Source organism: Dipodomys spectabilis, unplaced genomic scaffold (assembly GCF_019054845.1).
Source record: "Dipodomys spectabilis isolate Male_0828 unplaced genomic scaffold, ASM1905484v1 ptg000015l, whole genome shotgun sequence".
Classification (NCBI taxonomy): domain Eukaryota; kingdom Metazoa; phylum Chordata; class Mammalia; order Rodentia; family Heteromyidae; genus Dipodomys; species Dipodomys spectabilis.
The window spans coordinates 14,264,465-14,282,343 of NW_024870692.1; the positions used below are offsets into that span (position 1 = coordinate 14,264,465).

Sequence of the window (17,879 nt, forward strand, 5' to 3'; positions counted from 1 at the left end):
AGATGTTTTGGTGCGGGGTGCTAGTAGCTCACACCTATAACCCTAGCAACTCAGGAGGCTGAGATCTGAGGATCATTGTTCAAAGCCAGCCTTGGCAGGAAAGTCCATGAGAAGCTTATGTCCAATTAACCACCAGAAAATTGGAAGTGGAGCTATGGCTCTACATAGTAGAGCACTCGCTTTGAACACCAAAGTTTGGGGACAGCGCCTAGGCCCTGAGGTCAAGCCCCACAACTGACCCCCCCCCCCAAAAAAAATGTCTTAGTGTAAAGAGAAGAAAGCATAAAATTACAGCCATTGTCATTTAAAGAAAAACACTGGAATCATTTCAATATGACCTGGAATAAATTTGAGTACACTGCTATCAGCCTCCTAATGGATACTACAATTAATATTACATCATTAAAATTCAAAAAAAACATCAACAGCCAGGCAGGCACCAGTGGCTTACACCTATAATCCTAACTACTCAGGAGGCTGAGATTTGAGGACTGAGGCTTGAATCCAGTCAGAGCAGCAAAGTCCATGAGAAACTTATCTCCAATTGAAATCAAAAGGCTGGAAGTAGAGCTTGTAACCCAAGTGGTGGAGCTCTAGTCTTGAGCAGAAAATGCAGCAACAGCACCTGAGTACAAACCCCAGTACTGGCATGCAAAGAAAACAAAACAAAAAACAACAACAACAAAAACCCCAAAAAACTAACATATCAACCTTTTCTAGCAAAAGAAAATATAATCCACTCTAGAAGAATTTTTTCTTTACATACTCAAACTTCAAATAACTCCAAATATAATTTTTACCTTGAGTAGAAGTCTCTCCTTATAAGAGAAAAGTCCTTCCATAGTTCTATTTGGAGAGAACACACAGTCATCTTTTCCTATATCACACCACAGTCACTTATTTCAGAACGGCATCAAAGTTTCTGTGGTAGGAATTCCGTCATAATGTGTTTGTGTATGCAAACCACATTTCTAAGTCAAATGTTTGTATGTGTCTGTGCATTTCAAAGTGGGATGTGTCTACGCATGCATGTATACATGCACATATATATAAATTATTTCTTTCTCCACAATCTCATACTGGCAGTCTATGAAGTTGCACTAGTAATAGTCTTCTAAAAGAATAGATACTTCAATTCTTTAAAAAAAAAAAAAACTGCAAATGGCCTGCTTAATGATAAACATATACATTACAAAACAGGAAGTATAGGAAAAATGAGAAAGAAGAGAAAGGGTAGCTTACCCCTCTCACCTACCTCGCGTCAGTAACCTGCACTGGGGTCAAACTGTTAAAAACAAAATGTTAAAAAGAAGCCCATAACTATAAAAGTAGCCTGCTATAACCATATCAAACCCACAACAACTTTACAAAAGGAGATTTATCAACTGAAACAGAGTAAGTGTGAATTACATTTGAAAAGAAAGCTTTCAATGTAAGCAGATATTTTCATCTTGCTGTAATGGCACCACCATGATTTAAAATTCACATGATGGAAAGCATCCCCTCACAAAACACACTTAGTAATTTGGAAAATAAATTAATACAGTTTAACTAGAACACCAAGTAAGTGCTTCTTCAGATTATTTATGTGAGAAAAAACCTTAGTATATCATTTTAATCTACCAATTTCACAAATGACACCATTCAATGGATGACAATCATATGGAAGATACAAAATTATAAAATGTAATGAAATCTATCTACAAATGATAACTTACCAAACTATTGCAATGTCATTTTTAGTGTGATTTTCCTACTGACTCATTTACTACTTATAAAAGATTTCTGGTACATCTGGGAGAAGGGCTTCATGCCTATAATCTTAGCTATTCATGAGGAGGCTGAGATCTGAAGATTGAGGTTCCAAACCAGCTTGGGCCAGAAAGCCTGTGAGACTCTATCTCTAATTAACCAGCAAAAAGCCCAAAATAAAAGTGTAGTTCATGTGGTAGAACATTAATCTTGAGCACAAAAGCTCAGGAACAGCACCTAGACCCTGAGTTCAAGCCCCAGGACACACACACACACACACACACACACACACACACACGCGCGCGCACACACACACACACGCACGCGCACACACACATACACACACACACACACACACACACACACACATTTTGGGTTGGGAGGGATGGGGAAGAGAATGATGAAAGGTGTGATATTGACCAAGATGCATTCTACTTATAAACCAATTTGTTGAATGGTAATACCTTTGTACAACTACTCAAAGATAATAAAAATATAATTTTTCTTTGTGCATGAGTACAACTGTGTATTTCAAAATGTAGTAACAAAGGATTTGTTTACCTCTTTCATCATGAATTCTTAGAAGATATGCTTACCCCATTTTAAACATTACACAATATATATATCCCCTGTTGTCACTGTACTTGATTTTGGTGCCCTGCATCTTGTATATATATTTGTCTAATCTGGAGAGGGGAAGGGGAATAACAAGGACACAGGATGACCCATTGCAACAATGACACCCACAGGACAATATATTGCAAACTAACTTTACAACTTAGGAGGGGGAGATTGTTGGGAAGGGAGGAAAGGGATAGTGGAACAACAATAAGGGAAGGGGTAACAATGATGGGCAAGTAATGTGCTCATAGCCTTACTCATGTAAATGTAACCCTTCTGTGCAGCATCTTTACAATAAAATAAAATATAAAAAAATACACAATATACAGGTACCAAAACATCATTTTACCTCATTAATACGTGTTAGGAAATTAATATGTACGTTCATATGTTACATAATTTATATGTATATTAATTACATCTATTTGATATGCAATTATGTATTAGTTGTATATATATAATTATTTAAAAATCAGTTTAAAATAAATTTAATTTTTAAAAAGATGATTTTGAAACATTGCAGAAGAGTATCAACATTTATAAGAATCAAGAAACTCGTGGCATGACAAGATTTGAATGAGTTTTTGAAATGTAATGAAGTAATAGGAGGAAACTGACTGCTAGACATCTCAGGTTTTGAAAACTACTGATATGAAAAATTTCCAAATAGTAATGAATCAATAAGATGTTCAGGTTTCAACAAAAGATAATTAAAATACACTTAATGACACTAAGAAACAGATACTCATTTATGACAGGAGTCTGTAAGATCTGCTTCTCTAATGATAAAAATCTTTAGGTGAGAGCCAGCACTAGTGGCTCATACCTATAATCCTAACCACTCAGGAGGCTGAGATCTAAGGACTGTGGTTTGAAGCCAGCCCAGGCAGGAAAGTCTGTGAGACTCTTATCTCCAATTAACCACAAATAACAACAACAACTAAACACAGAAGTAGAGCTGTGGCTCAAGCGGTAGAGTACTACCCAAGCTCAGGGATAGTGCCCAGGCTCTGACCTGAATTCAAGCCTCAAGACACACACACACACACACACACACACACACACACACACACACACACACACACACACACACACACACACACACACACACACACACACACACACACACACACACACACACACACACACACACAGTGCAAAATGTTCAATCACTTTTGGCTCTGTAAAATCAGCTTTGCTTATAGTAATTTTAATTGGATAATAATCTTATAGATTTAAACAAAAGGATATAAACTTAATGCCTATTTTCTGATGAACAAACTAGTTTTTCCTAATTTGTAAATTTCAATTAAAAGTTGAGCTTGGCAGTATGGCTTAGGTGGTAGAGCGCCAGCCATGAGTGAAAGTGTCAGATACTGGGTTCAAGTCTCCATTTCAGGGGAAAAAAGAACTTGTTTTTCACATACTCACATAGTTTTACTTAGTAATACAGTATAATTGTCACATACAACAGCTTGATATAGTGTAAATCAAACTGCAATGGGCAATGAAGGCCAGAGAAAGGTTTACACAATAGTCAGTAAGCAATAATATCTTTTCATTGTGCAACAAAATAAAAGGAACTAACCTAGAAACAAAGCAAAAGAATTTATTGTTTTCAAATTCCAGAAAAAAAAGTAACAGAATAGGATAAAACCAATAACAAGCTGATCCTGTAATTTCTAGACCACAGTCTAATCAAAATGTTTAAGAAATAAACACCATCTAAATACTTTTCTACCAGGTATATATACCTGAGAAAGTTATCTAGAAGAAAACAGGCTTTAAAAGAATCTTCCACAAAGAACCTTCCACTGTGACATGCTTCAGATGAGCTAGGTATGAGAAAAGACACCAGGCACTTCCCATAGAGACTTGCTCACTGCCTGGTTATAGGTGGTGAACCACCACCAACAAAATATTCCACACCATACCAGTTCATTCAACCAAAGAAGCAGTAAGGTTTTAAAACCAACTGTTTACATTCATTAATATGTAAAAAAAATCACAGTACACAGATCTGGAAAATGTTTAACTTGTCCATAAAGAAAAGTATATTAACAGCACAAGCCTTTAAAAGAGATCTAAGCAGACAGCTCAGTAATGAGGGTAGCAGACTCTACATATTGGTTAAAGTGGAGATATGCTAAAAATCATATCTATTATTGCCAAGGACTAACAAATAAATTCTAAAACTTAAGTTCTTCCAGAAGCAAAATTATACCTGTTATAATGTATCTAAGCCAAAAAGAAAAATCAATTCAGAACTTGAATGCAATTTGTGCTTTGTATCTATAAAAATGATATGCTCAGGTATTTCTAAATGACTAAATTTATAAGTAAGCAATGAATTTCTTTTCATTAGTTTATTTCTAATTTATCCTATATGGATAACTGGTAGAACTAAATATTATTTAACTTTTATTCTAATACTGTATATGAATCAATGTCATATTTTAACAGTGATTTATTGTGATTCTTAAGATAAACAACAAAAAACAAATTCTAAAATTGTAACTTGAAATTAAGCATTTAAAATTTCAGATGACAGAGCCAATAATTGGTAACAGCTTCTTTAATTTCATATTAATAGTTCAATTAAAAACACTGACAACTACCTCGCAATAGGTGGAAAGGATCAGAAGGATTCTGTGAAGGAAAAAGACAAAACCAAACATGCAAAATACCCCCCCCAAAAAAACATGATCTTTCTCATTTTATAATCTAAACTTGTAAAATGTTTATGAATACATGATCATTCTACACAATACAGATCTTCTAGAGCATTTCTAAAGGAAATTACAGTTTTTGGTCTTCAGGAATAAGACTAAGATGGTAAAGGGGTGAGAACAGTGAAATCTGGGGAGCAGTATCTTTCTACACACAAGCAAGCTGCAAGTCATCAGTCGGTTGGTGGTTACAATTCAGTACATGATCTTCAAGGCAACTAAGAAATCAGGACACATTTATTTCCCCTTCCTAGTGTTAACAATTCTTTTAAAAGCTATGAAATATCCATAAAGGAATGTTGGTTTTTATGGGTTTTTTCCTTCCAAAAGGGAACAAAGAATAAATGAGGGTAGGGGCCTTCCATCCCTAAATTTATATGCACAAATGAAGTTAAACTGTAAGCGTAAACGGCTACCCAGTGAAATAGTTGAAGCAGCTGCTATTCTACCTAGATAGTTCCAAAACATGATCCAGAAAAACAAATACATACGGTTATGCCTCAAATAGTAAGCACTTCATTATTGTTCAAAGACCATGTTTAATTAACTGCTAAGGTAACAGACTTTTAAGGTAGGGTGCTGTACCTTACTTGTGTACCTGAATCAGTACTCACAATAATTCAAAATTCAAAACTGCTTTGAAAGAAAAATCATCATTAGAAAAACTCAACCCTGGTGTAAAAAGAGGGAGAAGTGAGTGTAAATTACTAACACCAAATGTCTCAAGGCAAAAAATTTTTGTTTGTGGAAGACAGAGTGAGGAGATAGATGCACTCAATCAAAACCAACTGGAAGACAAACCAGAATATGAAATTTAAAAAAAAAAAGGATAAGGAAAATGGAGGAGAGTCAGGCAATAGAAGAATTACTTGAAAGACAGAAAATGAGAAAATGAGGCATATGCATGTGGCTCTCTTTTTTTCTGTCTTCTGTGTTTCTAAATAATTTACAATGTAAGTGGCATGTAGGCTATACTAGCAGGCAAGAATGAGCCTTCTCATGAGTAGAGATGAAGGATTGGGGGCTAATGAATTGTTTTGCTTTTTCTTTTATTCTTTCTCTTTTAATTCATACCTGAAAGCCTTGAATCCTTGCTAAATATTCCAGTTGTTTTGAAGGCTGTACTGGAGAACAAGGGGGAGGAGAACTTCCTTTTAAACCTATGGCTTCGGCTGTAGGTGATGTTCCATTCATAAGGAGTTCCCTGGCAATGGTGGCTGAGCTATTCGATGTGGGAGATATACTGAAGAAAGAGCTTGAAGGCTGGTTCATATCCTTGGGTGACAAATATCCTAGAGTAGTGCCAGAGATCACTTTGTGGCGGCTGGCTTCCATCTCTTGATAAACATCAGGAGACAGATGAAGAATTCCTTTTGGAGCTATGGATAGAAAGAAGAACACCTTTTAAAAAGTTGAAATAAAAGCATGGCATTGCATGATTAACTCAGTGGCTCTCTACATAGCAATGAAGAAATGAGAAGCACTGCCAATCTGAGCATCTTCCTCACACCTTGGGAGGCAACTGCAGCTCCTATTTACAGGTGAAATATGTGATTCAATGTTCCCAGAATTACAAGTTTTAAAAACCCAGAAAAGTGGTTTCAGTGAACTTGTATACAGTAGGAAAACCGTGCAGGATAGGGAGAATTTGGAGAAGTTCAATGGGAAAGGCAGGGCCATTGGTGGCTCACCTTGAGCACAAAAGTTCAGGGACAGCCACCTAGGCCCTAAGTCTTCAACTTAGGGACCAGTGCATGCACAAACTCCTTTACACACACACACACACACACACACACACACACACACACACACACACACCAAAACAAAAGAAAAAGACGTTGCTTTATCATTTATCTCAAAGAAGTTTCAAACCACATTTCACAGTGATTGTTCTAAGTTGATCAGATATGAAACTCTCAAATGTATCATTTTTAAAACGTATAAGCTATCCCTCATAGAAAATGTACTCTGAGAGACATACCTAATTCTTTTGGTCTTGACCCAGACCTTCCACTCATTTACACTAACTCTGATTCAGGCCTCCCATGTTTCACTATAACAATCACTGGGCTATTATCATACTACATTGTTTCACTGCTACTCTATTATCCCGTGTCAATTTCACAAAAATTTTTCAGTAACAAAGTCATGTGGGAAAATAATGAAAAAAAAAGGCAGATGGACAACATGGGTGAAAAGTGAAGGGTGAAGGGTGAAGGAATGTACTAAGAGAATTTGTGTTCCAAGACACCTCAGGTAATTCCTCATTGCTAAGACATATGGAGGTGTGGGAAGCTTGCCATACACTAATGTATAAGAAGGCTTTATGTTGCCAGGCACCGGTGGCTCACTCCTGTAATCCTAGCTACTCAGGAGGCTGAGATCTGAGGATCATGGTTCAAAGCCAGCCAGGGCAGGAAAGTCTGTGAAACTCTTATCTCCAACAAACCACCAGAAAACTGGAAGTGTGCTGTGGCTCAAGAGGTAGAGCGCTTGCCTTGAGCAGAAGAGGCCCAGAGTTCAAGCCCCACGACCAACCAAAAAAAAAAAAAAAAGGCTTTATGCTTTGTATGTATAGATTAGTGGTAGATCATTTGTCTGTCAAGCATGAGACCCTAGGTTCCATCTCCAACCACAGACAGACACACATATACACATAAATACACCAAAATTCCACATGAGATCATCATATTAAGCAAGGTAAGTTTAGCTCAGAAATATCACATTTTTGGTACACATGGTATCTAGATGTAAAAAACAAATAATGACAGCATGGCATAGTTGTAAAAGGAGGATTTTAGTGGAAAGGGGGAATGAGAAAGGACAGAGTTATAGGGATAAATATGATAGAAGCCTATATGAAAAGAGCACAATCAGCTGGGTACCGGTGGCCTGTAATCCTAGCTATTCAGGAGGCTGAGATCTGAGGATTGCAGTTCAAAGCCAGCCTGGGCAGGAGAGTCCATGAGACTTTTTTTTTTTTTTGGGGGGGGGAGGGGTCCGGTCCTGGGGCCTGAACTCTGGGCCTGGGTGCTGTCTCTCAGCTCTTCAGCTCAAGGCTAGCGCTCTACCACTTGAGCCACAGCGCCACTTCCGGCTTTTTTCTTTTTGCTTAGTTGGTGCTGAGGAATCGAACCCAGGGCCTCAGGCATGCAAGGCAAGCGCTCTACCACTGAGCCACCTTTCCAACCCTCCACGAGACTCTTATCTCCAACAAAACACCAGAAAACTGGAAGTGGCACTGTGGCTCAAGTGGTAGAGCGCTCACCTTGAGCTGAAGAGCTGAGGGACAGCACCCAACCCAGAGTTCAAGCCCCATGACCGACAAAAAAAAAAGAAAAGGGCACAATGAAACCCACTAAAAAATGTTTAAAACGAGACAGGAGGTGACAGAGAGGTTAAGAAGAAATAGTATGAATGGGATGAATTTGATCAAGGTATATTATATGCATGTATGTAAACAGCACAGTGAAACCACTTTGCAAAGTTAATATATGCTAATCAGAGGAAAAAGAAAAAAATTACATGTTGCTACACATATAATTTGTTTCCAGTGTTGGCAATTATAATAAAAATTAATCCTTATTTACATTACAATTTATTTCCTTTGAACAGAAGTAGAATTGCTAGTTCAAAGAATATATATACTTTATACTCTAACAATACCAATCCTCATTCAAATAAATGATAATGATTTCACATTCCCATAGATATATAGGAAAGTGCCTTGCTTCCTATTTTGGTATTAAATATTAACAGTGGCAGGAAAGAAAGTCAGTGGTTGCTTTGAGAAGCTATCAGGAATGACAGACTGCAAAAGGACATAAAGCAACTTCAGTTGGAAAAGACAGAAATGTTCACTGTATAGGTTCATAAACATGTCAAAATGGGCCTAATTGTATATGTTATGTGCAATTTTGGTTTAAAGTTGTAAAGTATTTGTCATTTTGGTAAGTAAAATGTCATACTGCTATTTTTTCATTATCTACATACAATATATAATTCTTATTTAAATATTACTTATTCTTTAACTATAGTTCTATCTGATATACTCAATTTAGGAAATCAAGAAACAATAGCATTATTTCACTATTATTACACAGCAGTAACATGTTTGCCAATAGCAACAAAACTCAAGAGAGAAATTACCTCACAGAATAAGAACTCATATGCAGTTCAGGTTCCTTTATTGCCAGAGTCAGTTTTTCTTCATGAATAAGACAAGATTCTTGTCTACAGAACTCAACCAATAAGATAATCATAGACGCCATGTAAAGACACATGAGGATTTATGTGGTCTGTGGTCAATTTCTTAATGATTTTCAACTTGAGTATCAGTTAACAGTGTATAGGTCAATTCTAATTCATTAGGTTCTTTATGCTGCAAACCTAATTGCAATAGTATAAAAACTAAAAGTATTATCAAGGACTAAGTTAGTTTATACCACTTAAGGATCTTTAACTTATTTTGCCATTTAGGTATCCCAGAAATGGTATCAATTTGTATTTCTATTTAGTAGATGTGACTAAACTCGTTTTTCCACACTTTGGCCAAAACATCTTTCACTTATTCTAAACAATCACTATCATACTACAATAATGCACCGCAATCTTAATTGACTTTTATTTGGTCACTATTCTAAAAAGTTTTCTTTCATGAAATGTTTAAGATTTGTGCCTCCTCTGAGCTGGCTTTTCTAATGAACTTCAGATATTGCACTTTCTGTTTGTTTCGTTTTTGTAGGCTGTGGGGCTTGAACCCTGGGCCTGGGTGCTGTCCCTCAGCTCTTCAGCTCAAGGCAAGTGCTCTACCACTTGGGCCACAATGCCACTTCTGTTTTTCTGGCAGTTAATTGGAGATAAGTCTCATGGACTTTCCTGCCCAGGATAGCTCTGAACGGAGATCCTGAGATCTCAGCCTCCTGAGTAGCTAGGATTACAAGCATGAGCCACAGGCACCCAGCTAGATATTGCACTTTCTGAATGGACCTGTTATACCCCATATTCTTGATCTTTCCTTTGATACTCTCACTTTAATACTGTTAGGCTGAAACCACTATACATACCAATATTACAGATACAACATTGGCACTATTTTTTCATCTTCATGAGCATCACCATTTCCCCATAGTGGAAATGAAAAAAAAAAAAAAACAAAAACAAAACTGAAGCATGGAAATGCTAGGCAATTTACTAAAGATCATATGGATAACAAGCAGTAATACTAGAATTTTTCTCTTAGCCAATATGTCCCTAGAGCATGGGATGCTTAACCATTAATATTAAGAGGTCTCCTATAAGAATAGAGAAGGAACTAAATGTAATATTCAGCCAATGTTCAATGCACCTAAGGCTTAATCTACGAAGTAAACTCCATGCCAAGTATTTGCCCAGGTTAGGCAACCCCAGCTCTACCTGCTTGACTTTTAGCTTCCTGAGAGTAAAGAAGCTCCTGTTGGCAATAGGAGCCTCATGGCAGGGCTCTGTTTCCAGGAAGCTTGTGGCCAAATATGAAGTGAAAGTACAAACAACAACTGGGAGGAGGAGCCAGTGGGCCACATGGTCATGTTTCTCAGGGTCAGAAATAGAATCAAGCTTTAGATACTAGGCTGATGTAAGCTATAGCAATCTCCCTTTCCTGCTGCCCTGGTGTTGAGAACAAATGGGAAAGATGGGATTTGATGGGACCCTTAATAATCTTTTCCACACAATTCACTATCACACTCATCTTCTAAGACCCCTGGGTCCTTAGTTCTACCTAGTTTTTAAGCACAAAATATACTTATTTATGGAGTCAAAATACCTTGTGAATTTCTTTTTTCTTTTCTTTTCTTTTTTTTTTTTGTTGGTCATGGGCCTTGAACTCTGGGCCTGAGCACTGTCCCTCAGCATTTCAGCTCAAGGCTAGCACTCTACCACTTGAGCTACAGCGCCATTTCCGGTTTTCTGGTGGTTTATTGGAGATAAGAGTTTCACGGACTTTCCTGCCTGGGCTGGCTTTGAACCTCGATACTCAGATCTCAGCCTCCTGAGCAGCTAGGATTACAGGCATGAGTCACCGGCGCCCGGTGAAAGTTAAAAAGAACAAAATATTGCCTAAGAGCAATAATATGGAAACAAATCAAACAGGTAAATACTTTTACAAGTTTGTTATTTACTTATTTTTAAATTATTTTATATGTGTGTATGTATATATTTCATACACATATCCTGTATAGGCAAGTAAAGACTGAGATCTTTTTTAATTTTAATTTCTCATTCATAAAACCATAACACTGAAAATTTTCTTTAAATTTTTTCAGATTCCTGAATTGTATGCATATGAATTATGTTCATGCATCAGACAAATACTACTGGTACCTATAAAGAGGCAGCCATCTTTTTTTTTTTTTTACTCTTTGGGGTATTAAATAAATCTAGGTTCCTTTTTAAGATCAGTTTGAGAATCACCTTGAAAAGTAAAGCTAAGAAGAAATAGCAACATGCAACAATTCAATTACTGAACAAATAGATCGAATTATGTATTTTAATGTACTTAAACAGCATAACCTAAATCAGTAGTGAAGATTAACTTTGTTCTTGCCCTTAAAGTACTGATTATGTTAATTGGTACATTTTTATTTGTTTTTTGTTACATTTAAAATAATGATGTATGAGAAGAGTTATTAATTGTGAATGCTATGAATAAAATTACTGATAAAACCCAGGCACTGGTGGCTCATGCCTGCAATCCTAACTACTCAGGAGGATGAGATCAAGGATCACAATTCAAAACCAAGCAGGAAAGTCTTTGAGACTCTTATCTCCGATTAACAACCAGAAAACTAGAAGGGATGCTGTGGCTCAAAGTGGTGGAGCTCTAGCCTTAAGCAAGAGCTCAGGGACAGTGCCCAGGTCCTAAATTCAAGCCCCACAACCAACAACAATAAAAAAAATTACTGATGAAAAGAAGTTTTCAGCAAAACATTAGTCTTTGTTGAGAAAAGCAGTGAGTTAAAAGTGCTGTCTTTTCTTGACCCACAGAGCTAATAAGCCCTGGGATAGAGGCCTGACAAAAGGCTGTAGCACCTCAAAGAGACAACCTCAGTACAACCGTGATGTGAGATATAAAAAATAGAGAGAGAGGGCTGGGAAGGTGGCTCAGTGGTAGAGTGCTTGCCTTGCATTCATAAGGCCCTGGGTTCAATTCCTCAGCACCACATAAGCAGAAAAAGCCGGAAGTGTGGCTCAAGTGATAGAGCGCTAGCCTTGAGCTGAAGAGCTGAGGGACAGCGCCCAGGCCAAGTTCAAGCCTCATGATTGACCAAAAAAAAAAAAAAAAGAGAGAGAGACATACACAGAGAGAAACAGAGATAGACAGAGAGACTTCCCTAAAAACTCAACAAAAGGTTGGGGGGGTTATGCTGAGTTGGTACAGTAGTTGTCTAATATACACCAAAGGGGTGGGGGGAACCTACCAGAGTAACATTAACAGCAATAACAAGTGTTTCTGTTTTGTGTGTGTGTGTGTGTGTGTGTGTGTGTCTCCTGGGGTGTGAACTTGTGTGTGTATGTGTGTGTGTGTGTGTGTGTGTGTGTGTGTGTCTCCTGGGGTGTGAACTTAGGACCTGGGTGCTGTCTCTCAGATTTGGTGCTCAAGGCTAATGCTCTACTACTTGAGCAACAGCTCCATTTTCAGCTTTTTTTTAGTAATTAATCAATGACAAGAATCTTGCAGACTTTCCTGCACAGGTTGGCTTTCAACTACAATCCTTAGACATCAGCCAGCCTCCTGAGTAGTTGGGAATTTAGGCATGAGCCAACAGTACCTGGTTATTAGTTTGTTTTTTAAGATTCCTTTGTAATGAAACTGGAAATTCTATTCTAGTTCACAAATGTACACAAGTTTAACCAAGTTTTTAAAAGTTTTAACCAAGTTTTAAAAAGAGGAAAATAAGTATGTAATAACAAAGGTACAGGATAACAAGGATAAGAACATAAGTAAATAAATTAGTATACAAATTAGTAAATAAATACACCATTAATTTTTTTTTTTGCTTGGTCATGGTTGATCTCAGGGTCTGATGCTTTCCCTGAAGTCTTCATTCAAGGCTAGCTAGCTCTTTACCACTTTGAGCCACAGTATCACTCCCGGGTTTCTGAGGGTTAATTGGAGATAAGAGTCTCACGGACTTTCCAGTCCTGGCTGTCTTCAAACTGGGCTGGCTTTAATCCTTAGATCTCAGACTCCCAAGTAGCTATGGTTACAAGTAGCTACAGTTACAGCCATGAGCCACTGGCACCTGGCTAGTATTTTTTTTTAAACCTTTCACTAATGCAATGATTTATACTTTTGCCAGAAAAATTTCCTTACCAAGAATTCTGGGTCACAAAATTGGTAATATGACTTAAAGAACAGGTCTGATACAGGGTTTCTAAAAGGGACATAAGGGTCCTTTTAGGGGCATGTCCATAAATGGGCCTTCCAGATTAATGAAGTAAAAATTTTTGGTGATACATACTGATATGTATTATCCTGAAGAAACAATCAGGCTGGCAATGTGGCTAGTGGTAGAGTGCTTGCCTAGCATGCATGAAGCCCTGGGTTTGATTCCTCAGTACCACCATAAACAGAAAAAGCCAGAAGTAGCGCTGTGGCTCAAGTGGTAGAGTGCTAGCCTTGAGCAAAAGAAGCTCAGGGGCAGTGCTCAGGCCGAGTTTAAGCCCAGAACTGGCAAAAAAAAAAAAAAAAGCAAAAAGAAAGAAACAATCAAAAGCTTACACAGGGACTGACAGCCCTCCTCCAGTAATACACTTAAGAATACTCAACATGTTTCTATGATTAGCAGCAGCTTTAAAAATGAAGGCATAATTACAGGGTAATGATGGAGAACAAACTAAGCGAGGCATATGTATGCCTTCAATCCCAGCACTCAGGAGGCTAAGGCAGGAGATCTCAAATTCAATACTAACCAAGACTCCACAGAAAGTGCCTGTATCCCTAAGTAACAAAACAAAACAAAAACAATTGTAAGCAATAGTTGCTTTTCACCTAGTATTTGACCAAACCACAGTAGAGGTAGCTAACTGGATGGAGACAAGCATTCTAAAGAAATGTTAACTCTTTTTCAAAGATGAACCTTTTTCAATAAAGAAATAGCTATGTGCACCTCTACTGAGAACGCCAAAGCCAGCAGCTGGAGAAAAGATAATGAGTCAACTTCAGTCTGTAGTATATTTAGATGCAGTACATATATGGCATATGACAGAGACCATCCTCACTGGTCAGTTTTATTAACAGTTTAAACTGTGTTAAATGCTGAGGCATGGCTCAAGTGGTAGAGTGCCTACCTAGCAAACAAAAAGGTTCTGAGTTCAAACCCTAGTGCCACAAAAAAAAAAAAAAAAGCTATCATGCCTTAATCCTTAAAACTGCAACAAGATTGAAAAATGGATAAATCTATCATATGATATAAATGACACAAAGTTTGGGCAGGATAAAACACATGCTAGAATGCTTGCCACAATAGGCCCCCAAAAGTAGCACAATATCCTCAATTGGATATCCTAAACTTCTTTTTTTTTTGCCGGTCAATATCTTCAAGCAGCTCACAAACCATACCAGCATTAACTATAGCTAAAACTCATGAAGTTATGCCATCTTTCTGGCTTGCTGCAAATGCTTTGCATGTATTATTAGTCATATCTTCATGGAAGATCGTATGAATGGACATCATGTCCTCATTTGCAGTTGAAGGCCCTAAAACACAAAGAGGTTATATGACTTGCCAAAAGTCGGTTAAGTGGCAGGTTTGGGGACCAGGACATAGGCTGACTTTTAGGTCAACACATGTAACCACATTTCCATCAGTAACCCAAACAACAAAAACAAAAACTTGTGTTTTTTACAACAAAATACTCAAGAAGTTCTGGACATTCTCCTTCTTGAAATATTTTGACACTATACCAGAGAAGAAAAATTGTCAAAATACTGAACTTAAAATGAAGCTTCACCAGACACTGGTTCACGTCTGTAATCCTAGCTACTCAGGAGGCTGAGATCAGAGATCTGTCATTTGAAGCTAGCCTGGGTAAGAAAGTCCACAAGACTCTTATCCCCAATTAACCACCAGAAAACTAGAAGTGGAGTTGTGGCTTAAAGTGGCAGAGTACCTTGAGCAAAAAAGCTCTGGTGTTTAGGACCTGAGTTCAAGCCCCATAACTGACAAAAAGAAAAAAAAGTTTCTTGTCTCTCCATTTCAAACCTAGTTTCTAGGTTCAATGAACTAGAAGTCTAACCTCAGATAGTAATACAAAAAGATGGACATGAAGGCCAGGGAAAATTTAACTTATTGAAAAAATATCCTCACTGTGAAAGAACCCTTTGAGAGATGTGTCAAAATAATGCATTTGCCTACATTTATACTGTATTCGTGGTAAGGAAGTAACTTCAAATACTGTTAGCCTAACAGAAAAAATAGTTACAGAAAAGAAGGAACCTAATCCATATAATGCTCTCTTTCAATTATCTTTTTATGACCTAATTCTAATTTAACAACTTATCAAAAATTAGTGCACTTAGAAACTTGTGGAACATTCTACAGTATTATGAAAAGAACCAATTAAAAGTATATAAACATTAAGTACTTTTCCATTTTTAAAACTGACTTACAAAAATGTTTAATTTCAGACCAGGAAACAGGGAGCTTAGCAAGGCAGAACATTCAGACTACATGTGTGTACACACTGGGACTACATGTGTGTAGTCCCAGTACTCGGGACGATGAGGCAGGAGGATCATGAGTTCAAGGCTAGCTTAGCCACATAAGCATTACTGTCACAAAATTAAATTTAAATAGGGACACAAATATCTTTTTTTCTTTCTTGTTATTGTTTCTAACGTATTTATAATGTACCATGTGATTTTTTTGTTGCTTTGTATGTTCCTCCCCCACGATATAACCCCTGTTTTCGTTGTATTTCATGTAGGTGCCATGCATCTTGTATATACACTTCTCTAATTCGGGGAGGGGAAAGGAAAAAACTAAACGCTTAAATAAGGATACAGGTTGACTCATTGTAACAATGAGATACACAAAACACTATGATGAAAACAAACTTTACAACTTCGCCAAGGAGGGGGGGCAGTAGTTGTGGAGGTGGGAGGGAAGGGATGATAGGGGGAAAACAAAGGAGACAACAATGCTCAATAGGAAATGTACTCATTACCTTGCTCATGTAACTGTAACCCCTCTGTACAGCATTTTTACAATTAAAAGCGTACAAAAAAAAGGGGAAAAGGGAATGAGAACACAACTTCAGTTTAGCCAATCATACAGAATAATAATCTCCCACTCTTATTCATGTCCCAAAGGCAGAATGGAGACTCCCACTCTTACAAAGTTGTCCTGAGGGCCCTGTCACTTTCCCTGACATTACCATATAAGGGAAAGTAACAAAGGAGTTAGTACCCTCATCCCCACACCAACATGTCAGCAAGACAACCACAACCTTCTCCCTCCATGTGGCTAAGAGATGGGGCTCTCTTTCCCTTTAACCTCCCAGCAAGGAATATGAAATCCCAGCAAAAGAGGCAGTTTGCTACAATTCTGATGTCTCCCACCTCCAAGTTACAGAAGCTAAATTACTGGTGAATGGAACCAGTTGGAAGATGCTTAATACTACTTAGTACACAGCTGTTACTAAGACTGATGAATGGAACCAATTGAAGATGCTTAGTACTACTTAGTACACAGCTGTTACTAAGACAGCAAAGGCTCTATACAACCACAGTAGGATACCAGCATTTAAACACTGATATGCTCTCCACAGCTTCTTCCCAGAAGGGAGGTTTCACATCAGAAAGACCAAGCGAAGAATGCCATATTATTCCTGGTGGGCCACAAAGATCACCCAACCCCTCAACTTGAGCATAAAGCAAGAGAAATGGGCCACTGTCTCAAATTTCCATAGTGGGGAAGCAGTCCAAAGCACGCCGAAACTCCTCAAGGAAATGACAGAACGTGGGAAAGTTCAAGCCTAAGGGCATTCTTGAAAACAATTGTGGTTTCTGAGAGCAACAAGCTGTACTATAATCACTAGCTTGTCAGAGAAAACTGGAAAAAAGAGGGCACTAAAAAGAGTCTTATGTCTGAGAACAAATTTCCAAGATTTGTCTCAAAGAGTGAAAATTTCACTGGATCAGACCAAGAACAACTTAAGTCAGTAATCAATGGAGCCCACTAGCTGTGTATGATATAACAGAGGCAAAAAGCTTACCAAAAAACAAGTCAGTCAACAAGTTCCAATAAATCCACTGTCATCACACGTGACCAGGCACATGCTTAAAGATTGTGCTGAGGAGGAGCAAAACCAAAGGCTTTACACTGTACAAGAAATAGACTTTTTAAAGAATATTCCAGCCAATCACTAAATGGACAAACAACAGCAAAAAGAAGTATTGGACAGGAGAAGGAATCAGTATCTAGAACTGTGAGAATACAGTTGCTCACATATCCAGTTATCAGCACATTTTAGGAACATACAAAGAAACAAATTGTGAAAGGTGTGCTGAGTGCTGGTGGCCTGTAACCTAACTACTCAGGAGGCTAGGACCTAAGGATCGTGATTCAAAGCCAACTTGGTCAGGAAAGTCCCTGAGACTCTTATCTCCAATTAACCACCAGAAAATGAGAAGTGGAACAATGGCTCAAAGTGTTAAGAGTGCTAGCCTTAAGTAAAAAGAGCTCAGGGACAGTGTCCAGGGCCCTGAGGTTCAAGCCTCATGACCCACCCCTC

At 37.8% G+C, this 17,879-nt stretch overlaps 1 protein-coding gene across 4 annotated transcripts in view; it reads right to left on the reverse strand.

Annotated features, from left to right (window-relative positions):
- Stau2 (staufen double-stranded RNA binding protein 2) overlaps positions 1-17,879 on the reverse strand; it is a 266,184-nt gene that overhangs the window by 113,582 nt on the left and 134,723 nt on the right. For all 4 annotated transcript variants that reach the window (XM_042665978.1, XM_042665969.1, XM_042665994.1 and 1 more), the window contains one exon: positions 6,177-6,481. In XM_042665978.1, the coding sequence (XP_042521912.1) occupies positions 6,177-6,481 (305 nt within the window). The remainder of the gene's footprint in view (positions 1-6,176; positions 6,482-17,879) is intronic.